This window comes from Argiope bruennichi, chromosome 3, assembly GCF_947563725.1.
Source record: "Argiope bruennichi chromosome 3, qqArgBrue1.1, whole genome shotgun sequence".
NCBI classification, from domain to species: domain Eukaryota; kingdom Metazoa; phylum Arthropoda; class Arachnida; order Araneae; family Araneidae; genus Argiope; species Argiope bruennichi.
This window is the reverse complement of record NC_079153.1, coordinates 135,997,744-136,025,639: the sequence shown is the minus strand read 5'-3', so window position 1 is coordinate 136,025,639 and position 27,896 is coordinate 135,997,744. Positions and strand designations below refer to the sequence as shown.

The 27,896-nt window shown below is 27.9% G+C and overlaps 1 protein-coding gene across 2 annotated transcripts; it reads right to left on the bottom strand.

Annotated features, from left to right (window-relative positions):
• Positions 1-6,210: 6,210 nt before the first annotated feature.
• LOC129963943 (THO complex subunit 6 homolog) lies at positions 6,211-27,822 on the bottom strand. Of its 2 annotated transcripts, none has more exons than XM_056078554.1 (13): positions 27,740-27,822; positions 25,302-25,423; positions 24,686-24,762; positions 21,527-21,578; positions 18,260-18,349; positions 18,005-18,053; positions 17,834-17,911; positions 16,924-17,026; positions 13,786-13,838; positions 12,428-12,496; positions 11,425-11,538; positions 11,183-11,308; positions 6,211-6,362 (listed from the first exon to the last, which is right to left on the bottom strand). In XM_056078554.1, exons 2-13 carry the CDS (start codon positions 25,406-25,408, stop codon positions 6,273-6,275), a joined length of 1,008 nt encoding a protein of 335 aa, XP_055934529.1. In that variant the 5' UTR covers positions 25,409-25,423; positions 27,740-27,822; the 3' UTR covers positions 6,211-6,272. The 2 variants fall into 2 exon arrangements, with proteins under 2 accessions (XP_055934529.1, XP_055934530.1); XM_056078555.1 differs by having other exon boundaries at positions 27,796-27,814.
• Positions 27,823-27,896: the final 74 nt, after the last annotated feature.

Here is a 27,896-nt window from a genome sequence, read left to right as displayed (position 1 = left end):
AAAATGAGCCGTCTTCTGGCGTTGGAGACCTGAATGGTTGCTGAAAAGAACAATTTATCTGATTTAGCTTCAACATAATTCATTACATTTTTTATTAAAGCCAATTATGTCGTAATCAAAACAGTAAAATTCTCCAACCTCTTGTGCTTCTTTTTTATTCAGATATGAACACTAATTTTTCTCTCATTGTTAAAAATTTGCTAGGACATTTGTAAAACAAAATGTTATCCTTTTCTTTTACAGACTATTAAATGATTGTCAATTTCGAAAAAATATAGTTTTATTTCATAGATTGAAACACAGTTTGTAATAATAAATCACCTTCATTTGTTGTGGCTCGATCATGTTAAGTCCTATCAAATAATTTTTAATCGGACTTAACAAAGAATGCGTTTTTAACTATTTTGGATATGGTTCAGATTTAACAAAATTCTTATAAATATTAAAAAAACACCCAGAAAAATAAAACATTTCAGTTAAAATGAAGGTGAATTAAATGAACAAGGCTACAGTAATTCATAAATGCCTAGTATTGGATAATAACATAAGCAAAATAATAATAAAGTAACTAAATCGAAAAGATAATAAAAAGTTTTCTTGAAAGTGAAGAATACTTCGATAATATATAATTATCTAAAAAGAATTCATGCACTGTCCACACAAGAGAAAACACGAAATAATAAATCGTATGTTTCTCCTCATAAACCTTTTCTAATTCAGAAAGAATGAAAAAAAAATTGTCTGACCGCAGCATCTTGAAGATTCCATCGTCTTCAAGTGAAGAACTTTTGATGAAATAATTCCCCATAGATTCTTCCTTTTCGTCACTACCACTTCAGATTGGAGCAGTCCAATTTTTTTTGTACTATTTTGGGAACCTATACATACCTGTGTTTTTTAACGTAATCGATGTCTTGACAAAAACAGCGCATTCAATTTAGTAGCGATTGTGCGTGGATGCTAAATGAACGAATGTATGCTCTTAAAATGGAGGCTATATAAAATGAATGTACAAACTAAATTCACACGGTTTTATAAAAGAAAAGTTTCAGAAATCGAAAATAATTAACAATAAATATTTGACACTTCATTGTTAATTATTTTGGACTGCAAACTTCCACTCCAGCTCACATCAATCAAGAAATTGGAATAAAGTTAAAAAAAAATATCCCAATGAAGGTAATAACAAGCTTAAGCTTGCAACATCTGAAAACGCTGGAATCAATATGGAAACGTTTGGAAAATAGAAAGCAGAATTCGAAAAATGCAGAACACATGCACTTCTCTTATCATCTTATGGCCTTCTACAATAGCCTCTACAGGAACAGAAGGTCTTCCACATCGAGATTGATCTCATGCACAATCCATTTCTTCAGATTTGAGTATAGTCCCATATCTGGGGGCACGGCAGTGCACCCGCCGAGTCGAGCAAAAACAAGCGGCACGGCCGTACCATCCTTTTCTCGAAGCAGTTCAGGCCATTTTTGACCCTCTATAACTTCGTTGTAGATAAAACTAGAAGCCTGAATTTTCAGTAACCAAGCAGGCATTATATAAAAACGGTATATTTCAAATGTCATTAAATTTGTACCTAGTTTAAGAATTATAACTAGTCAAAGTTTGTGAATTTTGTCACTGACTGACCGATCATCAAAACTCTAAGGCACTTCTAGCAGACATAGAAACTCCAAATTTAGAATACAATTAATTTTTAGTGTATAAATAATGGAAAAACTAAAATATGCGTGTAATAATGGACGGGTCGATAAATTTCTCGAAGTTTCGAACATTATCCATTTTGTCGGCAAATTCACCGCCAAATGGTCACTAAGTTTGTCACCAAGCTCTGGGATCACTGGCTCGGCATCCGACAGCATCCAATACAGATTACTGTAAAACGGTGTTTCTTATGATGACACTATTCGCTGCTGGGAAGCAAAATTACAGGTTTGTAACAATATCTAATTTGAAATAATTCAATTTGAAGCTGTGGGAGCTTCAAACGCAATGGGTGACTTTCAGAGAATCAATCTGGTAGAAGAAGAGCAAACTGATCTTCAAAGTATGATCGCAAAACTTAATGCCGATCAAAAAAGAGTTTTCGGTATGATCACAAATAAAATGGGCACAACTGATAATAACGCTGACGTTTTACGCTGTTTTGTGAGTGGAACTGGTGGCATTGGAAAGAGCTTTTTAATAAAAAAACTCTGAAAGTTTGGGTTAAGACGTATTTAAACAAAAAAGTGGCAGTTAGTGCTCCAACAGGAATAGTTGCATTCAATGTCAATGTATTGACTATACATAGACTATTGCAGCTGCCTGTAGAACACAAACAAACACCAAAGTACAAGCCACTTTCTGATGAAGTGCTCCAAGTTCTGAGATCAGATTTGAAAGAGGTAGTGTTGTTTATCATAGACGAAGTGTGTGTCGATGATATCCAATGTTACTTTAACATATATTTATTTACGCTTATCTGAAATATTCGACACAAGTGACGATCAGAATGGGTGGCTTGAAAAAAAAACATCTTGTAGTTTTCGGAGATCTCTTACAGCTACCGGCGGTAAGACAAAAGTCACCTTTTGAAAAACTATCAACTGCTGAAACTAACAAATTGTTAGGTTCCCTCCGTATACCGAATCTGTGGATTAAACTGTTCATATACGATGAACTTACAATTAACATGCGACAGCTCAATGATTCTGACTTTGTTGAAATGCTAAATAGAATAAGATTAGGTGTGACTACACAAAAAGACCGCGACTTACTCTCAACTAGATTAATAACTCTCAAATCCAATTCAAATGAAAACAGATTAATTAAAATAATTGAACACCTCTCGGAACTTCCTGATGATACCAGTTGCTTATTACCTACAGAATACGTGTGTCAACAATTAAATACTGCAATGCTTAAATCTCTTCCACATCTCCAAATAAAACTTACAGCTGTAGATAGCATAAATTGCCCCAGATACCTAACAAAAAGAGCTCGTGAAAGCATAAAAAAATATGAAGACAATGCTTCTATGACTACAGGCCTAGAAGAGAACATAATTATAAAAATAGGAGCAAAAGTCATGTTAAGGCGAAATATTGACGTGAGTCTTGGTTTAGTGAATGGTTCTATCGGTATAGTGCAAAGAGTAAAGGTTGATCCGGAAAATAAAAAAATAATTAAGAAAATATCCATTACATTTAATAAAGAACATGTTTACGAGCTTAGTCCGGTCAAAACTAAATTTGAAATTATTAATAGAACTTAAGTTCATCCCGAACAGTTTCCCATATATATAGCCTATGCTATAACCATACACAAAAGTCAAGGCCTAAGTCTAAATAGTGCACTGATGAATATAGGTTCTGCAGTATTCACATCCGGTCAAGCTTATATGGCACTTTCGAGAGTTACATTTCAGGACGGCTTACATCTAATTAATGTCGACTTTGGAAGTATTAAAGCGCAGGAATCCTCAATTTGTGAATACAACAGACTAAGAAGCATTTACCGTCCAGACTTATCAAAAATTGTACCATCAAAGCTTACGAGAAAAAACCCATAGAAACAGGGAGTGGGCTTTGAGAAAAACTGAAGCTGAAGCTCAAGAAGTAGTACCGGAAAAGAAAAAGAGGAAGACTACATACAAAAATAAGAAAAGGACTATCTACAAAAAGAAATGAGATGCCACCAAAAACATAACTTGTAAAAAAACCAAGTCTCGCAAGTCAGTTAGTTCTTTTATGGTAAAAAGTTGTGAGATTCATGTAATACCAAGTCGGTCAATTTATTCAGTCCCTACTTAAGGGTCCTTCTGTCTTAAGTTATAAGGTAATTAGCTAACCTAACAACATCTTATAGTGACCATATCAATATTAAAAATTTTTTATGGTTTAAATAAATAGATTGACTTGGCAATCGCACTAAACAATCTAATTTAATATAATATGTTAATGTAATCTAATTTAATGTAAAGATGCATTGTGTTTTCATGCGATGGCCAAGTCAATCTATTTATTAAAACCATAAAAGATTTTTAATATTGATATGGTCACTATAAGATGTTGTTAGGTTAGCTAATTACCTTATAACTTAAGACAGAAGGACCCTTAAGTAGGGACTGAATAAATTGACCGACTTGGTATTACATGGATCTCACAACTTTTTACCATAGAAGAACTAACTGACTTGCAAGACTTGGTTTTTTTACAAGTTATGTTTTTGATGGCATAGCTTTTGCAGTAAATGGGCCATGGTTCCTGCGGCATTTTGTCCGTTCAGGTAATAAATCTTCACAATTTCTCCATGTTGCGTTTTTGTTTTTCAAAGAGCAAGAAAGCAAGACATGTGGCACACTTTTTGCAGAGCCTTTTTTTTTTTTTTTTTTTTTAAACCAAGTAAGATGATGTTAGTCATGATACCAAAGAGGTTTCTTCCTGTTTGAAAGAGATTCAATAAGCTGGAATTAGAGCCGAAGACAAAGTGTGAAATATGATGTCATTAGAAAAGAAAGTCATGCTCTGGTGAGCACAAACAGCAATTTTCTTTTTTTAGTATCATTTCAATGTTACTTATGATTTTATTTCAATAAAAATAAAATTGATGCATTAGTATTTGAAATTTTGTCACAGTAACTATCAAAATTTAACTGTTTTTCATATGATTCTTGAGAGCATCCTTCGAAATGCCTTACACCAAAATCTCATTAAGTTTCTATGAATATGAGAGCTAAGGGCTACATATATATAGTTTTCAGTAATCATCTTGCATATTTAATTTAAATTTATTTCATAATACATATATGCAAAGCCATTGGAAATTTTTTTTGGCAAATAAAAAAATATTAATTTAAATTATTGAATCAGCAATTAAGAACTTAACACAGCAAGCAATCTAAACTCACCTAAATTGTATTTTTATTAGCAGGGATTGAAATTCATTTTGAAAAAAACATACATTTCACGGGCTTTATAACCAACTAAAAAATACATCTATAAGTTTGGATTCACAAATACATATTGAAATATTGATAAATTTATTTTTCTAAACGTTAAAGATAGGTAAACTGAAAGAACAAAAAATTAACATATCAAAATTAGTAAACTAAAAATGTATGTAATAAATTGTAAAATTGTGCTAATTTTTTTGCAAGAATTCACACACACACCACACATTTTGAAATTTAAATATCATAAACAAAATTTGAAAAATTACCTTAAAATTACTTAGCAGAAGAATTTCAATAAGAAAAGAAAAAGAAACTTTAAAATGTAAAAACATATCACTGTCCCAATTCAAAAATTTCAAATGCTGAGAAATTGCTGACTTTTTGGTAATATGAAGGAGCCAAACAGAGCCTTATGGCCGGCCATCTTTTAATTTATTAAAACGAACTTGTCTGCTATCATGCAATTTTTATATCATATCTACCAAGGCATAAGAGCCAAGGTAAAACTTGAATCTAGTTAATCAATGCTTTGGGATAAAATGAAAATAAGTATTTCTTGAAATAATTTAATGGACTGCATTTTAAAGAAATGTACAAAATGTTCCTTGAAATTCCAACTTGACTCACTGATTTAATTATTCATTTTCTTGAAATTCAAGAGATGACTGTAAAATATCAAATGTTCTGAATACAATTGTGTCTTTGGCACACAATCAGATAATGTTTTTCAAAACAAATATTATCTGTTTATGCACATACAAAAATAAACTTCGTTAAAACACATATTTATTAATACACTAAAAATCATTTAAAAAAAACTATTTTTAACTTTTCATTTTTAATTTACAATTCATTTTTAGAAAATTTTCAAATTTAGAAATCAATTTCTTTTCCTCTCAAATTTAATACCAAGTGGTGCCAAGATAAACTTATAATCAAGTTTGGGAAACATTAAAATGATGCACAGTTATTGAGAATATATTAATATATAAAATTCCATAACTCCGCCACATTAGAAATAAACAGAAGTTCATTTACAATACTGCATCTTCACAAACAAGGAACAAAAGTTCCACACACACACACACACGCACACACAAATAAAAAAAAATACAGAAATCTAATTAAGTTTCAAAATAGTTATAATTAAGTCACTTTGAAACATGTTTTAAGCACACCTTTTGTTGAATGTTAAAATTATTTCAGTATTTTTAATTAACTATTTTACATGACTTTACACACAAATATAAATCAGAAAATAAAATGAAAATATAATTTATTCAGTACAAAATGGTTTACATAAAATAAATGAATATTGAATCTAAGGATCACAGAAGCATAGAGAAAAATCTTTATATCTGAAATCGGTACATAAATCGATTTTGTAGCTGCTACCACCTGTTGCTAGAACCTAATAAAGCAAAATAACAATGTATTACTATAAAAAAAATACATTCTTCCTCAAAAAAATCACAAAAGTTTTGATTATTCAAGGTTGCCACTAAAATCTGGGGAAAAAATAAATAAAAATCCAAGCGTTTTCCTTGTATATTCCCTATACGTATATGCAATACAAGAGGAACTGCAAAAACAATAATAATATGATAGTTATAATGGAATAACAATACTCCACAGTTTTAATGAATGGAAAAATCAAGAGGAGAAAACAATGTGTACATTTACATAAGAAAAAACAAACAAACAAACAAAAAATATATATCTTTATTTATTGCCTACAGTTTAGCAAAATAGAATTAATATACTAAAAGGGATAGACAAATAATGATCGCCTTTCATGCTTTTTAATTGTAGTCATACAAAATTAAGGATTCTGGTGAAATAAAATAACATTTTTCTATCATGATAGAAACCATTTAATGATTATTTAAGAAAAAACATTAAAAAGCAGAATTAGTATTTTTATTATTTTTTGCCAATTCATATATTTGGGCATCAATTTCTGCAGATTTCTCAGTCATCAGCTTCATTATTTTTTTTCTTTTGCAACAATTAAATTTACAATGTTGCTTTGCATTTGCTGAAGTCCTTTTCTTTTCCCTGAAATTTTTTCTGCTCTTCTGAAGCTTCATGGTACCTCACACATACTCATTTAGCATATTGAAGCAAATTTTTGAAATTGAAACATTTAAAACTCCTCCATAAAAATTTAGGACACTATACAGTTCTTAGATTAATTAAAGAATTTCCTTTCACATTTTCAACATGCTTATCCTTGCTGATACTAAATCTCCTTTTCACAGCTGCATTGCCATGTAACAATACAAGAATTATTTTTATCAAAAATAAGAAGATTCTCCCGATTTCAAAATATTAAAATATAAATCATGTAAACAAATCTTTTTATTAAATGATTCAAGCTGTTCTTTATATAAATTTTTTAGTTTCTACAGAAAAATTTCAAATTCAAGTTCTAAATGTTCCGAAGAAATTTGTACTTGGGAATAAAGAAACTGAAGCAAATCAACAGTCCATTTTTCATATAATAATGTGTTGTTCTTAAATATATATGGATTTAAACAAGATGCAGCTTTTAAAACAGCAAAGTTTTTGAACATATCTGAAAATATTTCCAATATATCATTGAATGCATTAAATGACGATTGTAACGCAACAAGTTTAAAAACCTATAAAAGTGTTTCGAACTCTTGAAATAAAGAGTTCGAAATCTGCTTATTTTCGCACATCAAATTTGACGTTTCCAGACTTGATATGCCATTTGCTCCTGTATTCATTTTAGATACAAAGTCCAATATCAATTATGACATTTTTTGAACTGGCATGTTTTTTTAATGTTTTGCTCTTTTGAATGGCTAATATGTGTCAATTTTCCCATTATAACTTGATTATTATTTTAAAACGTGAGCAGTAGGCAGCAAAAGGATGTTGCAAAACTTCAGCAATCCATTCAGCAAAGTCAGGATTGACATTTTCATTCGTCCAATCCATGTTAAATTCACATTTAGAGCAACTCAGTGTTTAAAAGAATTCTCGAATCTACTCTGAATAAGCTCACAATAACAAACAAACCATTCAATGAAATTACATGTGAGCGCCTACATATCACCACAATATCTTCTGCAGATTGAATGTTAGTTGCTATTCCACCTGAGAAATTTGTTCTATTCTCTTAAATAGTTTCAATAGTCTCGCACATGCTCATTATCTGCTATTCAGGAATCTCATGGAAAAAGAATTGCCTCTCAAAATGAAATTAGATTGATCTATATAGATTTAAAAAAAATAGAGAGAGAGAGAGTAGAAGAGGGGCGAGTTTCCGAGATTACACAATTGCAAATGATGTTGCTTCATTTTTGGAACTATTAATTATGATTTTTTTTAATCAATGCAATGTTTAGAGATCAGCATTTTTTAGATGGGAGAAAGAAGGAACTAAGAAATTAAAAATTCCCTGTACTTTCACGGTTTTATTTTGGAAATATTCAAATTTCTGTATTTTTTTTAAAGATTTCCTATATTAAATTCCCTATATTTTTCTGGTACTGTGGCAACCTTGTTATTAAGCTTTGAAAAACTGACATCCTATAAGTAATAGACAAGAACGATAAATAATATAGATTTTATAAAGATAAACAATCTCAATTAAAACTGAGTACACGAGGACATATAAATTAATAAATAAATAAAGGTCACAATATTATATATATTTTAACCTTCAAAATTTATCTAATGATAAACAAAATTTGGAAACTGAAATGCTTAAATGAAATGTATAGAATAATGTGTGAACTTGCCTTGTATTTGTGAAGATATAATGCTGTAGTATAGTGCAGGATTGTTTTTATTTCTCAAAGCATCAAAACATGAATGCTTAAACTGAACTTTTGAACAATTCATAATAATATCATAGGTTCTATGCAAGGAAAATATTTTAAACAGATATATTAATTTCAAGTCTCGAATTATAAAATGATTTTGTTTGTTCATCTTTAAATATTAAAATATGAATGTTTAAATTGAATTTTTGCACGAAACATCCTGATTTGGTACTAATTTATGGTGTTATGCAAGGAAAATATTTAAACAATTTTTCAACTAAGAATAAAAGCTGAAACCATAATGTTATTTTTTAATATTGCTATTAAGTTCCTAATTTCTTTTATACTAAGTTTTAAAAAGAGCAGCAATGTATAAAACACCAACATTCTAACAAATACCTAAAAGCATTTTATAAAATGCCTGGTGTTTTCAGTCAAAGTAAGAAATATGAGAATTATTATATATTTCCCTTCAGCATTGTATACAATACCTAGGCAGATACCTCCACAGAATGAACAAATGCATAGTATTAATATAAAGGCAAAGTATAAATATGAAACATTTATTCAAAAATATGAAAACAAAAAATGTACAAAACAAAATTTGTGCTTTTCTTAATAAAGAAAGCTGAATAAAATATCAAACTACTTGTTCCAACAAGAAAGGAACAAATCCAATTAAATACTTTATGCCATTTAATGGTTTTACCAGCAAAATATTTTCAAATTTTTATAGAAAAGTTTCATGTCACTCTGTTTATTGTACTATACATTTCTTTAATTTTCTTTCAATTCCCTTAAAATTTCAAATGGAAGTGCTTAAACTTCAATTAATACAAAAACTTTTTTCCTGAAATCAAACATGTTTTTTAGCCATGTATACTGAAAAGAGAAGCATTTGGTACTGAAGACAGTGTATGTGCACAACAGATTATTTTTCATAAATCATGCATTACCTCAAAGTATTATTCAGTAAAGTTTCTTTAATTTATCATAAAGTTGAATTTTAAAAGGATTTAAATGATGAAAATAATATTTTATTCCAGTCAATAAATGACCACAGAAAAAATTATGAAGTCTAAACTGTAAACAGTCCTTCAATCATATGATGAATCATATTAATCAAAATATACTTGATACTCCAACATTTAAATCAAAAACGTTTCAATCTTCTGCGACCGCATCTGATTGTGTTATGAAAATTTGATTATCATTATTTTAGGACAACCACCTATTTCATTATTTCAGACAACTATAATTTGGAGAAACTCCGGTACTAACAGATGCATTTTCTTTGTGACAGTTAATAGAATGGTCAATTGCATATTTTTATTAAATAGTGATAGTCATATTTTTATATCAATTTTTATGGCAAAGGGATGAGACTTTTTTTAAATTAATTTCTCAAGAATATTTTATTTAATAAGTCATATGTGCAAGTAAGGCTCTGTATGAAAAAATAAATTAAATTCAGTAATTTATCAAAATATTTATTGACCCAAACTACACAAAATATAATTTTTTTAGTTCACTAGAACCATTTTTCTCACTAGATATACATGGCTATTATTAATACTTTAGAAAATAGCTGCTAGATCCCAATTACAATGGATATCCTATACGTATTAAACTATGTTTGCCTTAAAAACACAGAATTATTAAATCAATAATATAAATATTTTAATAGTCTCAGAATTTTTTTCTTGCATTCATTTTTCTAGAAAATTTCTCATACAGACAAGTGCTAAAAATTACACTTTTCTAGGTTTAGTTTGCATTGAGAGATAATTATTCAATCTAAACTTTTGTCAATGTGATGGCAACACAATGATAAAAGCTATTTTTTTTTCCATGCAACCATAAGAAACTTAATCAAGTGAAATCTTTATTTTGTGGAGAATATATTTTGGTAAAATATGGTGGGTTTTTCTTCATTTTGTTTAAGAAGTGGAGAAAAAAGTTAGACTGCATAATAACAGGTATAATTCAATATTACATGTATATAAAGTTGATGCAAAAATCCTCTTTGTGCTGTAATTCAGAATAACTTATTCTAGGAAAAAAACAACATTTCTAATTAAAATCAGAACTAAAATTTTGTAAAATCTCTAATGTGCCCAGACTTTTTCACCTTCCAAAGCACAGAGTGTCAAGTTTTGTAGCTCTACAACAAACTACATATCCTGTAGAGCATCAACACACACATAAGGAGAACAGTACTGGCTTATTGTACATACTTTACTGGTTTGTAATTTGATACACACCAATAATATCAAAGAAAAAAACAAAATATTAATCATTTCATATTTTGCCAACCATTCTTCACAGCTGCAAACAATGCCTAGACATTCTCTACAATTATGTATTTCTAACTTTGCTGGTAACACATTTATATTGTTTGATAAAATCTACTATTTATCAGGTTAGAATGTACCTGTTGTGTAGAGCTGGAGTTAATTCCTAAACAGAAAACACTAGACGCAGAAGTTGGGACTTCAGTCTGTAATTTGCCATCCAGACTCCAATGGCTGACAAAAGGTTCAGATCCACCAGATATGATCTAATTGCACAAGAATGCAAAATATGATATATAAAATTAAAAGTATTTCTTATAGCAACATTAGAATCTACATTTCACATTCATCTGGAAAAATGGATCCATTTTTAAGAACTTACCATATCTTCATGAAAAGTGACAACATTTGAGGTAACTTGAGGTTTTAGAAGTTGAGTGGATGGTGCAAGAGATCGAAGATGCCACATACAGAGATGGGGGCCTCCTCCACAAACCTATTTTAAATATTATATGTTTCATAAAGAATATGTAAAAATTTGATAGCCTCAATAACCACGAAAGATTACACTTCATGAAAAGTGACAACATTTGAGGTAACTTGAGGTTTTAGAAGTTGAGTGGATGGTGCAAGAGATCGAAGATGCCCCATACAGAGATGGGGGCCTCCTCCACAAACCTATTTTAAGTATTATATGTTTCATAAAGAATATGTAAAAATTTGATAGCCTCAATAATTACGAAAGATTACACAAATAAACATAAAAAACTAAGAAAAAGATTACACACTCAAGTATCACAAATTCTATTTCATTCACAACGATTCCTTGAAGTTCACATATCTCTATATGACCATAATAAATTTCCTATATTTCCTTTTTGTAAGCATAATGATTTATCAGGCGTATTTGTAATAGGTTTTTACATAACTTAGAAATAAATGAATTGAAAAAAATCTAGATAAACTAAACATCAATGATAGACTGGTTTAATAAATACTACAATAACAATTGGTAAATCCACAATCTAAGGGTATTCAAATATATGTTTCTACAAAATATTAAATTCTTAATATGGAAATGAACTGTACAAAACCTTTTACTTGACAAAAATGGCTTTATAAATATTTTTAACTTTGTAAATTATATTTTGGAAGATTTATAATATATGGTTCTTTAATTGATTTACAGATTCTTAAAAATAGGAAATTTTATTCATTGCAGATTAACATATAAATAAGAACAAAATTTTCAATGATCTGATGATAAAATGTTAAAATTAAATTTAATTAAATTATTGCACAGCATAGCATTATAAGTATACAATTATTTACAAATTTTAATACTGCATAAATGCATTTAAAATAATAATTTCAGATATACATACCAACCAGTCATCTGAAGAGTCTAATGCCAAGCATCCAATCCATTTCCCAAACTCAGGCCTGTTTGCAATCTAAGGATTAATAAGGATCTATTTTACTCTCTGGAATCAATTTACTTTTAAAACAGTAAAATAAATATCTATAAAACATTTCCAATATTACTTTTTAATTATTTAAAATATTGCATGATAATTTTGTAATTTAGTGATGAATATCTGTAGCATGCATGGTCTAAAGTTTGTGAAAATGTGCTTCTAGTAAATGCTCTGGTTTTCACAACACATGTTTATTGAGGACATCAACAGCACAGTACAGACACAAAGATGAATGAACTATAATAGAATAGGAAGTATAGCAACCACCAGTGTTTAACAACTAAAGTGAATTACACGTTTTTAAAGACTTCATAAGCAAACTTTCTTTTTACCATTTTAAAATATATAAATTATTTAACCTGATTGCCTATGTGCAATCAACGCCACCTCTTGGGAGGTCAATAAAAAGGGATCAGAACATTACATTATCATTATTTGATAATTTTACATTTCTCTTTTTTGTAATAGTTTTGTATCATAGATTAAACATGGAAAATAATCCCAAATCATTCAATTTGAATAGTAAAAATGCAATTTTAAAAGATTTCTTTCAAAAGGAAGAAGAAAAGGAAAAATAAGGGATACAAGATGATTTAAAAAATTTATTTCAAGAAAGCTATATTTCGAACGTTTTTCAAAGTTTATTTTCAAATATGGAAATAATAAAAGTTAAATTTTTCTAAAGTTTTTATAATTGTATGCATTTTTATAAGTGTATAAGCTAACAATAAAAGCCGAACATATTGATACATCTTTCAAATATAATATAATATTATTAAACATCTATCAGCTGGCTGGAGAGGTTTGATAAAAATGAATGCAACTATTTTTACTGTAAGAATATATTTAATTTATTATGTCTCATAGTTCTTGAACAAAACTGATGGATAACTTTAAATTAATTATAGGATCTTACTAAATAATTATATTAGAAAAAGAGCAACACAAAACAAAAATAAATAGAAGATAAAAATATCTTCACACATCACATAATTTGCTAATTAAAAAAATTAGAAAGGCGGCCACAAAGAATCTATTTATCTTTATTATTTTACATTTTAAAAAGAGAAATGCAGGTTTTTATTAATGATTCTATTTGCATTATTTTCAGTTTGATTAGTATAAAAATATGAAAATACATTCAGTAAATTATTATTATTATTTAAATATCATTAAAGCCAAACAGTTATTTGACTAATAAAATACATTTAATTAAAATCAATTTAAAAAGGAAAAGCACATATTATGGAAAAAATGAAAAGCACCTGATGCTTGTAAGGTTCAAGAATATGAATAGCACTACCACCTTTCCGATTATCTGAAATTAAATAAATGAAATAAAGACCAAATATTTATATAAAAAAAAAGTGTGCATACAATTTTAAGAGTCTACAGACCACAGTAATGTTGATTTATTTTATTAATCACTTGATTAAAAAATGGTTTAATTTTATAAATGTATAAAATTTTCTTGAAAAAAAATCAGAAGTATTTATTATGTACTCTACTTAAAAAACTTATTTTTTTTATAACTAGGCTTGCAAAATTGAAAAGTGGAATAAGTTATAAAAAAGATGGAATTATTTTTTTTAATTTTGATATTTACTGTACATTAAGATAACATTTGATTATATTAATGTACAATATAATATAATGATTGACTTCAGAGTTAAACACTTTCTTAGTTAAAAAAAAAAAAAAAAAAAATTACATTTTGTTTAGAACAACATTTATTTCTATGACTGTGCACACATATTAATCTTTATATTTCAATTAAGAGCAGAACATACAAATGTTAAAATATATTTCTTTAAGCTGAAAACCTTTCTAACTTTTTTTCCTATTAAAAAAAATGGTTTTTCAATCTTTTTAAGACTAAATGAAAAGTTCTAATCCTTATTGCCAGAAATGTTACAATTCTTTTCACATAAATTCCTAATGTTTGGATTATAGAAATGCATAGTGTAAAAAAATTCTTAAAACTGAAAATGCAGCATGAAACATTCAAACAATATTCATATAAATATACAGTAGACTCCCGATTATCCGCGCCTGCTGCACTAAGTGTTTGTTTTTGCTTCCAAGCAAAGAGAAAATGCTTAAAAAGCAAGAAGCAAATACAAATGGCTGATTTCTTCAAAAAGGTGTAGTTTTACAGTTATGCTTTTGTAATTACATAATACATTATAGTATTAAAATAGTACATATGTATTAATTTTTCTGTGTATCTTTGACGCCTCTCGTAAGTACAAAGCACTTTTCTATTTTCATTAACAAAATGCATTTTAGATTAGTTTTGAGTGATATACTAAAATAGTAAGCATTAGTTAAACATTTCCTGCTGTTTATTTTACTTTTTAAAGTACATAAAACGATTTTTCAAAGTTGGAATGACTGTTTTCTCTTTTGCTATACCTGTTTTTAGCTTTTTTCGGATTATCCGCGGCGGCCGCGCCACCCAATTCCGCGGATAATCGGGAGTGTATTGTATAACTTAAGATAAAGAGGGGAAAAAAAATACATAGTGAGAAGGAATATAACAGAATATTGCTTGTCACAAAAAGGAAACATCCCATTAGGAACAATAAATATATAATATATATACAGTAAAACCTCATGAAATCATCAGTCAAAGGATTAAGCATTTTTGAAGACTTAAGGGAACTGATGACTCAGGCAAAGAGGAAATTCTGGGGGGGGGGACACTGAAATATTTTTATGAATTGATGCAGGATACGATAACAAAACCCAGGTTTCAGAAATAAATACATGCAAATGAATAAAAGAAAATGCTGGAAAAAAAATCCCTTCATGTAATTACCACACTTTATTTTCTTTTAATTTTTTGGTACATTAAAATAACCTGACAGTGTTGATTGATGAAGGTGCTAATTACCTTAAATAACTTTCTTTTCTAATATACTTAAGATTTCAAATTCTTTGTTGTAGCTTGAATGGATGTTAAGTATAACTGAACTTTCTCCAGGACTGTTTGATTGTTCCTGTCTTGTTGGATGAAGTTTGATCCATATTCTTGACATCATTATTTCTACTTGAATTGTTTTGTTTTTCTACAAAAATTTAGTTGTCAAAGCTTTACAGTCGTTTGAGAGCAAATTGTAATGTTGTTATCAATGCTGAGAAACACATTAATCCTGCATCCTTTTCAATTTACAATTTGATGCAGTCTCTAATGGTTCTGGTTCAATAATGTTACTGTGGATTTCTTCCAATTTTTTATTTGCACACTCCACATCAGAAAAAATTTGTGATGAAGTGGAAAACCAACTTCTATATAGTATAGTTAATTGCACATAAAACTGAAACTTTTAACTTTTCGTTCGTATCCAATGATTTTATCAGATCCTGCACAAGCATTTTGTTTGTACTTTCGTTTAAAGTGACAAATTATCCCTTGATTTAAAGGCTGAAAAAGTGCAATTACATTTGGAGGAAGAAAAACAATTTTGATTATTTTTACTTAATCTACATAATGCTGGAGTACTCAACTTTTTACTCCATCTTTAACTCCATTTTAGGCCGCAATTCAATACTTATTCAGTAAGTAATTCATAAAAAAGGATACAAATTTTTAGAAATAAGAATCATTAATCAATATACTCAAGAGTAAGAACTTTTAAAAAGTAATCATATACATAAAAGTAAAAATAAAAATATTCTTTCTGCTATACAAAAATGGATCTACAGCAAAATATATTATGAGAAAAAAGAAAAAACATTTCAGTCGACAAAATTTGCCTAAATTAACCTGATTATTAAAAATAGTTTTAAATATTTATTAGTTTTCTAAATTATATTTCCTCCGTGACTTACAGATCTCTCAACATTAAATGAAAATATAAAGAGATGGGCAGTTTTATTTCCGAGCAAAATTCATTTCCAATCAAAATCATGACATAAAAACTAAGAAAACATTATAAATTATATAAACAAATTTTTCTTTATTTTTATTTTAAAAGAAGCTATTTCTAAGGAAATAAATATCGTTTTTTAATTTTTCAATTTGAGAGTAATCAAATTGATTAGCACTAAAATTTGATGCTGTTTTGAAAGAAAATCAATTTCCTAGAGAAGAAATGTAAGTATATCTGACAACATCTTATTCTTTTAATAGAGCTAAATTCAAACAATTTTAAATTTGATCTGTAACTAAAAATATAAGCTAGCAGCATTAGCATTAATATATCAAGCCTTCATAATTCAAGAAATATTTACTTATCTATGAACTTTTGATTCTTCAGAGTAAAATCCTTGATTTTCACAGTAGCATTAAATTAGCATTTCATAAAAAGGGGGGAAAATGTTAAAATGTATATTCATCTTTATAATGTATATTCATAGAATAACTTTGAGCGTATGCAGAAAAAAAAAAAGCCACTTACCCCAGATACGCACAGTACCATCTTCACTGCCTGTTACACATTCCTGACTACTATGTCCCAAATCTACACAGTGAATATAATCTGTGTGTCCTTCTAAAATAAACTAATGTATGGATTTTTTTTTCATAAGTATTTGAAAATTTCAGCATGCATGTTATTCAAACTGCTGAACAGATATATATAAAAAAAAGGAGAGCAAAATCATGATTGTCACAGAAACAAAAGCTACTTAAAGAGAGAGCACAGCTTAAGGGCAAGAGTAAAATTCATGAAGGAAAAAAAAAATGAATTCTAGTAAGCTTAGTTACATACAAAGTAGCGTACTTCGAAATGTTTCATATAATCTAGAGTAAAGTGAAGATTTAGGAAAAAAGTTGATTATTCTAATTCATGGATATTTCAAAATTAAACTCAAAAACATTCCATTTATTCTTCAAGTCTTTTGATTCAACATATGTATGATTAAAATTTTAAATCCTACATAAAAATGGTTCTTTCCATATAAAAGATTTATTTCATTAACAGAGAAATAATAATTTTCATAACACACATGCCTATTAGGGTTGAAAGAGTAATTTGAGATAATAAGATTTGAATTTGAGAAAATAATTAGGAGTTGAAGATAATAATCATAATAAAAAAATTCAGTTTAAAAAATTTGAAAAGAATTGAATTGACAGGTTAAGATAAGAAAATAAATAATAGCTTTTTTAGATTCATGTCGGATAGCAAACTCTTTGTAATTTGATAACTGTAAGAGTTTTGAGATAATGTAAATTATTTACATGATAAAACTGTTGGATTGATTAATAGAAACATAATTGTGGATAAATACTTCTTACTACCAAAATTAACAGCTAACAAGATATAAACATGAATAATGTGAAATCATTTAAAATAAAATACTGACCAGTAAAGATTTTTTTTCAATATCTAGACAGTAAACTTTATTATCTCCACAGCCAGCATATAAAATACCTTTATTTTCCTGGTAAAGAAAGAATAAATAAATAAATAAAAATAAAATAAAAAAAACACCAAGTACATATTTTACATAAAAAAGTTACAAAAAAATTGATACCTTTTCACTTAAGACCATTGAATTAATTTCTGGCTTTGTCAAACTCTCCCTAGAAATTTCAAAAGATGTACAAACTTCAAAATGAACAATTAAAAATGAAAGCAAGAATTACATTTAATCTATTAAATTTATTTTGTTCTTCACTTTACAGTAATTTAACAGAACAAAAGCACATTTATTACTAAGTAATTGATGAAAAAAAGCTATAACATAAATTCCTTTCTAGAAAGAGTGAAATAAGAATAAATTAGCTACCCTTGTGGAATAAAAAATGTCCATAATAATTTTGCTTCCTTCCGTTTCAAATCAGACCACCTCCATAACTTTAATTCGCCAACTCCACCACTGTAATAAAACGAAAATTATGTGAACACATAGAATAGTTTACTTTCATGGTAATGATGGTGAATATTATAAATGTTTGTACAGGGATTGCAACTCAAATTTGAAAAAGAAGAGGAGGGGGAAAAAAACCTCCCATTCTCTGCGTTTTTTCTGTACATATAAGAGGAAATGTGCTAACAGCACTACATTAGTTATAATAGAATAAAAATGCTCCATACTTTTAATGATAGGAACAAGCAGGGGGGAAAAAAGCAACAATTTAACATTTCTTGAAATAATAGTATATTACAAGAATGTTTATATTTACATATGGGGGGGGATATTGATCACCTTTCATGCTCTTTAATTGCAAGTCACACAAAATTAAAAACTTGGATGAAATAAAAAATTTTTGCTATCACAATAAAAGCCATTTAATGATTATTTAACAAATCACTACAAAGCAAAATTATTAATTTTATTTATTTATTTTTTCCAATTAATCTGTTTTGACATCAATCTTCACAACTTCTGCAGATTCCTCAGTTATCGTTTTCTCTCTCTCTTTATTTGTAACAATTTCATTTGCAATGCTCTTTTACATTTGTTGAACTCATTTTCTTCCCCTGAACTTTTTTCTGATTTTCTAATATTTCATTATATCTCATATGTGCTGATTTAGCAAACAGAAGTAAATCTTTTGAAATAAAATGTATAATGAAAAATACCCCCATAAAAGTTTCCAATATTATGTACAATTCTTAAACCAATTAAAGAATTTCATCCAATTAAAGACTTTCAGATTTTCAACAAGCATATTCTTTTTGATAAAAAATCCATTTTCTTGGCATGATTAGTAAGTGCTTGTTTTCCCAATATTACTTAAACTTATTTTCTTCTGACAAAGCAACACACAGCAAACAGCTTTTGTGAAACTTCTCTAACCTACTCAGCGAAGTCAAGATTGATTTTTTTTACCGAACCAATCGGTATAAAATATGGATTTTGAGTAATTCATTGTTTAAAATAAATTTCGAATCAGCTCTGAATCTAATAAACTCACAATTTCTCTAATAAACAAACCATTCAATAAATTCATGTGCGAGTTACTAAATACTACAGAAATGCTTCCGCAGATAGAATGTTACTCTTCCTGCAGAGAAATTCATTCTATTTTCTCATGCAGTTACAGAAATCTCATGCATGCTCATTAGCTGAAATCTGGGAATCTCTTGAACAAGTATCGTCTCTTAAATCAAAATTTGATTAATGTATACAAAAAAAAAAAAAAAAAAAAAAAAAAATTGCAGCACATTTACAAATAGTGAACTTCCATAATTACACAGTTGTGAAAGTATTGTTTTGTTTTTGGAACTATGACTGCAATCTTTTACTCTTGCACTGTTTAGAGATCAGCCTTTTTCTGGTGAAAAAAAGGTATTAAGAAAATTAAAATAATCTAATTTTTTTCCCTTACATTTTCCTGTATATTTCTTTCTTTTTTTTAATATTTGAGTTTCTTTTATTTTTCTGGTTTTCGAGGTGTTGTGGTAACCCTGTATACTAGCCAGTTTCCTTCCTACTTTTTTTAAAATCTAAGCTTTGTTTATTTTATAAATTTCAATCTACAATTTATATAATTATCCAACTTCAAGATCTGTAATTGAAAATAAATGCACATTAAATATGAAATCTAATACAATAAAATTCCCTGTATTTTCTTAGAATGCATATGCAGTATAAGAGGAAACTTGCAAAAAGCATTATAGAATTAGAATGACTCCCCTAGTTTTTAACTCGCTGTTACATTCAGTGAAAAAAGCAAGGGGAAATAAGCAACAATTAAATGCTACCTCGAATATTAGCATATGAAATGAATGTTAATATATATATATATATATTGCTAAGATTTCAACAAAACAAAATTCACATAATAAGGGGAAAAAAGATATTGATTATTTCCTACTGCTCTTTAAATTAAAGTCACATAAAATTAAGATCCTGGAGGAGATAAAACACAAAACTATCACAAATATTTTTACTATTATAATATAAAACATTTAAGGATTATTTAACAAAATACATTACAAAGTCAAATTAGTATTTTTATCTATTTCTTCTCAATTCATACATCCAAGCATAAATGTCTGAAATTTCACAGTCATTTTTTTTCTCTTTTGCAACAATTTAATTTGCAAAACTTCTTTCAATTATTATTATTTCCCGAACCTTCAGCTTTTCTAAAGTTTCATAATACTTTGCACATGTTCAATTAGCACACTAAAGCAAATCTTTTGAAATCAGAACGTTTAAAACATGTACATAATAGTTTACGATATACAAAATTCTTAGATCAATTATTCACATAATTTGAAGTCATTAATCTAATATCAGTAATTTTTCTCAGAAACTAATCCAATTTATGCAGAAGAAAAAGAATGAGCTTCTGAGGTTAAATAGTGATGAATGTTATTGTGTTGCTTTTAAAGGCAATACCAATTATTTCTTATTCTTGTAATGTTTAAAGAAATAACCATTTCTTAGATGGAGAAAAGAAAAACCCTAAATTTTTTTTAAATTCTCTGTTTTAAAGATAATTTTTATATCCCCTGTATTTTCTCCAGTGCCGTGGCATCTCCAAAACTAATATTTTGTTGGTTAATTTAAAACTTCTTATTTGAATGTTGAAAACTTCAGATGAAAGATTTTTTCAATGTCACCAGGGACAAAATATATATGCCTTCAAATGAGTGATTTTCAAAACAAAAAATAAAATTGTCCAGTATTTCAATGATCAAATATATTTTTTTCTTCAAATTCCAGAATTTTATATTAATATTCCACAAAAATACTTGAATTTCAGGTGGATTATACAAATAAATACTTTAGATCATTAATATTTTAATAACAAAATTAACTTGAATGGCTTCATTTTCTTTCTTTTTGTCGATTTTGTCAAAGAGTATATTTATTTTTTTAAACAAAAGTTTCAAAAACAGTAAAAAAAAATTCTAGCACTGCTAAAATCAAATTGATTCTAGCTCACTTTTCTAAATGACAACAACATTTAAGCATGGTTAGGGATGAAAGTAGCAGTATTAGGCAGTTTATTTTTTTAAAACAATTCTTTATTAAAAGTGTAAACACTCTTTAAAACTTTATAGCTGAATAAATGAAATGAGATGAAAGAAAATTTACCTGATAACCAATTGCTTGGTTGACAGCATTGAATAAATAGGACCTGTATGAGCTACATGAAAGAGGGGGACAATTAACATGACATTGTAAGTTTACTCCAGTATGATTGCATGTATAGAAAATATATGCAAATTAAAGTAATACATATTTTGCATTACAAAGTTCAAACTTTTCAATAATCTTGATATTCAGGGTTTCTTTCTTTTTTTTTTATAGATAGCCTTTTCCAATAAAGAAAAACTAAAATTTTTGGACCAAAAGAAAAAAATAAATGAAAAATACAGCTTTGAAATATTATAATTTATAATATCGAATATCATGAAATACAGAGTTAAAAATTATATACTGTAATCTAAGGAAAAGAACAAGTTTACTTAAGATGAGTGGAAATATGCTAAGGAATTAAACAAGTTGCTTACACTTATTCAAGCTTAAAAACTAAATGGGCAATACTGGATGAGACAAATTACATCAACAAAATGGCAAGGAAAACATAAGTGAAAATCAAGCTGTTTATGCACTGCTTGATATTTCTTCAGTAAACATAACTACACATTTTAACAACAAATAAATTTTTATATTAAAACATGATAATATATAGAATGAAGTTATAAAGATGAAAATTCAATTTAAGTATTAATGAATAAATACAAGCATTCATAGCTTTGAATATAAACTATAAAACAATCAAACAGGAAAATATTATCATTTCAGATAATGAAAAAATCATTTTAAGATAAATTTTTTAGAAAAGACTTTAATGTATTAAGCAAACTATAATGTTCAGTTTTTGATTTTTACTTTGAAGATGCAAGAAACAAAGAAAAATTATTTCACAAATTGAACATTCTTATTTTAAAGAGCAGGGCAATGATTTATGCATATAACATTTTATAATATTTGATTCACCAAATTCTTTTATTCTAACTTGAAAGATTAATTCTCTAAGTAGGAATAAACATATGTGGATTTTTAATTTTCACTAAAGGAAATGGCTATGGTAAAAAAAAAAGCACAATTGTTTTAAATAACAAGAATCTCTCTCTTAAAATAATTAGCAAGACCAAAAAACCAGACATATTCTCTAGAACCTGCCAGATTTTAATAAGTTTTATTTAATATGAAAATTAATAACAGCTAGACATATTAGGTGTACTAGATATATTATATATCAATAGTTACCAAGTTCTATCATTTCCATTTCCCAAGGCATAGTGAGAAATTACAGTAAAAATTAAGTGCTTTCTTCATATTTTCTGTTTTATAATAATGCACAGTTTTTATTGAAAATTTTTTTTAAATTAATGTGCATAATGATAAAACAATCAATGTAAAAAAAAAAAAAAAGGATTAAGTTTACTTTTACAAGATTAACAACAAGGATTTATGATCTTTTTTTCAATGTTCCTTAAAAACAACAAATTACCAATTTATTTAGATGGATACATTATTGCTGAAAATACCAATAGTGATGTAGAAGCATGGCATGTCCAAAAATTTTTATATTTGATTTTTATATACACAGCAACAAGTATGATTTGACATGGCTGGGTTGAAAAATGTCAATTTCACCCTGAACTAATTCACTATATTTAGTAATTTTATAAAGTTAAGAACCAAAGCATTCTGGAATGGCTACCATCACAAAACTGGTAAAATTACCAAGAATTTGAAAGTAGAACAATGTCATGTTCTAAATGAGTTTTCTGATACTTTTTTAAATAAATAATAGCAGCATTCAGAAATAAATATCAAACTATAGTAAAATTGTCTTATTGTTTTCTTACTTCTGAAGTTTAGAAAAGATCTTTCTAGAATATTTAACATTCTGGAAATTTAATAAAATCTGCATTTTTAATTTATATGCAAAGGAAAAAATCTTATTTTCACTTTAAAAAATTACTGAAAAACATGATTATATATTTTACGAAGAAATGAAAATGTGTTTGCTTTCATAAGTAACAAAAACAAATTCATGTATTTAGGGGGAAAAAATATAAAAAGTCTATCTGTATAATAAGCAAGATTAAAATTAAAAATGCCAGTTGAAGTATTTTTAAAAAATATATTTTTTTGGAGCCAATTAAAGATAATGCATTGAATTGTTTAAGAATTAAGTTTAATTAATAATTGTTAAGAATAAAGAATCTTATTCAACAAAAAACTTGACAGCCACTTAGGTACATTCCCTCTAGTGATTTAGCCAATTTTTAATTCACACGAAAGCACATGAGCTATTGATACATCACCACTGGTTGCCTATCCACTACACTCTTCATATTTAATAGAAATTTCAAAGACTATTTTACTGTACTTTTTCAATGAAGAAAAAACTCAACACAATTCCCCACCCAAATTGTAATATAATTTTGTCAACTTTTTAGTTCATTTGGTAATTCTTGATGTTTCTTCAGTTTCTTTTGTTTAAAAAAAAATCTCAAACAAAAAGTGAGAATGTACCTCAAAAACCAGAGAAATTTTGAAATTTAAATTCAGCCTTTTATAACATAACTAAAAAGTCGAATGCTCTATGTTTATTGCACAAATATAATTTTAAAAAATTGCAGTAATAAATATATTTCAATAAAGTTGGTTATTATAAACTCATAAATATGGAACAACTAGTGAGCAAAGATAGCTGTGTTTTAATTAAGCCCAAATATTAGTTTAAAATAATAAATTGAGAGAATGAAAGAACAGAGTTTTATGAGCATAGATAAAAGTGATACTTAACACAACAGATAATATCTGAAAAATCAATAAAAATAAATATCCATTAACAACTGACAATATTGCACAATTCATCCACAATCCAGATTCTCAGACAATCTCAGATTTCAGAAATTGTAACAATTTTAATAAAATAAAAACACATTAAATCAGAGGATAATTTTGCAAAATTAAAAGGGGAAAGCTTGGGAAGAAAGGGAATTTAGCTTTAGAAACTTCTTAATGAAGGTATAATTAATAAAACCAGGATAATAACATTATAAACAGTAGCAATACTAAATGAAGAGACTATAATTATATAACAAGAAATTTATGTACCTCCTAAAAGACAAAGGTTTAATATCATATCATATTAGTTAAATAAATTTGACAACAATGGCAACAAAGATAGTAATTAACACAATGAAAAAGGAAAATAAACTTCATTACCAGAAAATTTAAAAATTGGATATTTTTGTGAAGCTTCCAATTGAGCATTTTCTTCATTATCTAACAAGGGAGATAATCTGGGGGGGAAAAAAAGTGAAAAGATATATCAGATGTTTATGAAGATAAAATCTTTCAATTCAAATTTTAAACTAAGTGTCAGATTATACAATTAGCACTGAATGATTTCAGTATGAATGGTTTTACAGCATAAGTTAGATAAACTAGTAAATTTGGAATAAAGGTGCAGATTTGGGTGCCCCATTGATTAGCGCCAAATTTCAGTGCTGAAGCACTACTTCTGGTTTCCATAATATTTTGTTTTCATTGACATTACTGTTGGGTTAAGGAAAGAAAATCTATCTTTGGCGCCGATCTTAGCGTCAAAAAAACTGCCAAAAAATCAAGGGGCACCCAATTGTAAACTTTTATCGGAATAAATTTAAATACAATATTTAAACATTTAAATAAGAAAGAAATTTTAATTTGCATGATAAAAGTAATTTTTAGTATATTAAAAAAAATTTCACTCAATACTAAACTTAATAATTATTTTTAAGCAAAAGAACTTTCTATAATGCTATGCCATCATAATTATTCAGATAAAGGAATTACTCACTTAAAAATTCCAATGTAGCCGTAATTATCAGCAGCTGCTAGATAATAACCACAAGATGAATATGCAATAGCATACACAGTAGTGTAATATTGTTTTAGCTTATTCATATTTTAGGAAATAATCTGAAAAAAATAACATAATAAAAATTAATAATATTAACAAAAGCAATTTACAGCTCCTACAATTTTTAACAAGATATTTGTTTTATAAATCTATCAACAATATTATCTACAAACAATATTTTGAGCCAGTGGTTCTCAAATTCTGACATTTGAAAAAAAAAAAAAAAAATTAAAAAGACAACTATTCTAAATTCTTTATTCTGTTGAAGCTCATAAGCTCCATAATAAGTAATTAAATCATACCGATTATAATAAACACTATAAGGATTACTTAAAATTTGCAACAACTATGGCAGTTTTCTGTTGCGTTCGCATTTCATAAAAAATATAATTGTATGTACAGTGGCTCAAAAAATTGAGAGTACACCTTACTTTTACTTGATAAATCTGCCATTCAATATAAATAACACATAACCAGGAAGTGCAAGCATGTTTTTATTTTTACACATAACAAATGGTTTAATTTGGAGTAAAAATAAAGAAAAATCAATGAAAAATTTCTAAATTGAAAAGTTTTAGAAGCATTTTCAATAAACATACGCAGAATTTTGCCTCAAAAAATTGAGAATACACCAATGAAATTCTTGTAATATCTCGTATAGAAAGAATGTGTAAGTATTTAGTTGCATATCTTTTGGCTTTTATAATGGCCTCTAAACGTCGTGGTACCAATTCGACCAATTTTTGGTGGTATCTGAAGATATTTTACCCCATTGTTCTTGCACTACATGTTTTAAATGGGTTTTGTTTCTAATTTTGTGTTTTTGGACCACTGTTCCGAGTATGGCCCAAGAATATTCAAGGCCATTGATGTCGGGGTACTGTGTTAAACTGCTGTTTACAATGAAAAAGGCACCATATTTCGATGTTACGTGCATTCTGTTCGGGGTCATTGTCCTGCTGAAAAATGGAATTTCCATCAAAACCCAAATTTTTACAGTTTCCTTTAGATTGCTGCGACCATATGGTTCATCCAACTTGTTGCAGAAACTTTTCAAATTATAGGCAGAAGTGTAAGTGCTGAAACTGTGCGAAATGCCATTAGACAAGCAGGATATAAAAGTAGCATTGTTAGAGAGAAACCGTTCATCAGCTTGCAAATTCAGAAAAAGCATCCGAAGTTTGCAAAAACTCATCTATTGAAGACCAATAACCTTTGGAAGAAAGCTATATTTAGTAATGAAAGAAAACTCGACATTTTTGGCAATGACAGCCATCAAACTGTATGGAGAAAGCCTAATACTGCTTTGGATCTAAAAAATTTACCTTCTACAGTTAAATATGATGGTGACTCCATCATGATTTGAGATTGTATGGCTTCATCTGGGGTAGGAAATTTAATTTTTATAGATGGCATTATAAACGATATGGTTTATTTGGATATACTTCGCAGCAATCTAAAGGAGAGTGCTAAAACTCTGAGTTTAGGTGGAAATTTCATTTTCTAGTTGGACAACGACCCCAGACAGAATGCATGTAACGTCAAAATATGGTGTTTTTCATTGTAAATAGCAATTACACACACCACCATATTACCTCAACATCAATACCATTAAATATCTGTGGGCCACACTCAAAGCAGTGGTCCAAAAACACAAAATTAGAAACAAAACCCATTTAAAACAACTGGTGGAAGAACAATGGGGTAAAATATCTTCAGATACCACCAAAAATTGGTCGGTACCACAACATTTAGAGGCCATTATAAAAGCCAAAAGATATGCAACTAAATACTGACACATTCTTTCTATGTGAGACATTACAAGAATTTCATTGGTGTATTCTCAATTTTTTGAGGCAAAATTCTGCGTATGTTTATTTAAAATGCTTCTGAAAGTTTTCAATTTAGCAGTTTTTCGTTGATTTTTCTTTATTTTTACTCTAAATTAAACCACTTGTTATGGGTAAAAATAAAAACATGTTTGCAGTTCCCAGTAATGTGTTATTTATATTAAAAGTCTGATTTATCAAGTAAAAGTAAGGTGTACTCTCAATTTTTTGAGCCACTGTATATATTCAGAAGAAACATTATTTTTGCCACTAAATTTAAAACGGCTTTTAATTTTGGATATCATATTTAAAGTAAGTTAACAAAAGCAAAATATCATTTCCCCTAACTTATAACATCATAATTAAATCACAATTTAATTTTTTTTTTCTTTTTCGTATCAAAAATAAATCTGATTAATTATAAAAGAGTACGGCAAATATAACAAAATGCTAATAAAAAATGCTCCATAAAATTTATACGAAAACATCCACCGCCACATATATCTATACCTAACACACACAAAAAAATATACATATATTTCTCACACTTCAGCTTTTTGAAATACACGCCAATCTACGAAATCACAAATTATTCGAATTACCGAGTTTCGAAACAACCAAAATAAACTTCGAAATCTTAAGCGCAGTTACAGTGAAATTAGATTATTTCTATTCTCCATTCTAATGCATAACCATAATATGG

Excerpts from the sequence above, each read along its gene's own strand:
- LOC129963943 (XM_056078554.1), bottom strand. The coding sequence starts at position 25,408 with ATGAATAAGCTAAAACAATATTACACTACTGTGTATGCTATTGCATAT. Across the intron at positions 18,350-21,526 it reads ACCAAGCAATTGGTTATCAG|TGGTGGAGTTGGCGAATTAA; the intron begins GTAAATTTTCTT and ends GTTTTATTACAG. Across the intron at positions 13,839-16,923 it reads TGGTACTGTGCGTATCTGGG|ATAATCGGAAAGGTGGTAGT; the intron begins GTAAGTGGCTTT and ends ATTTAATTTCAG.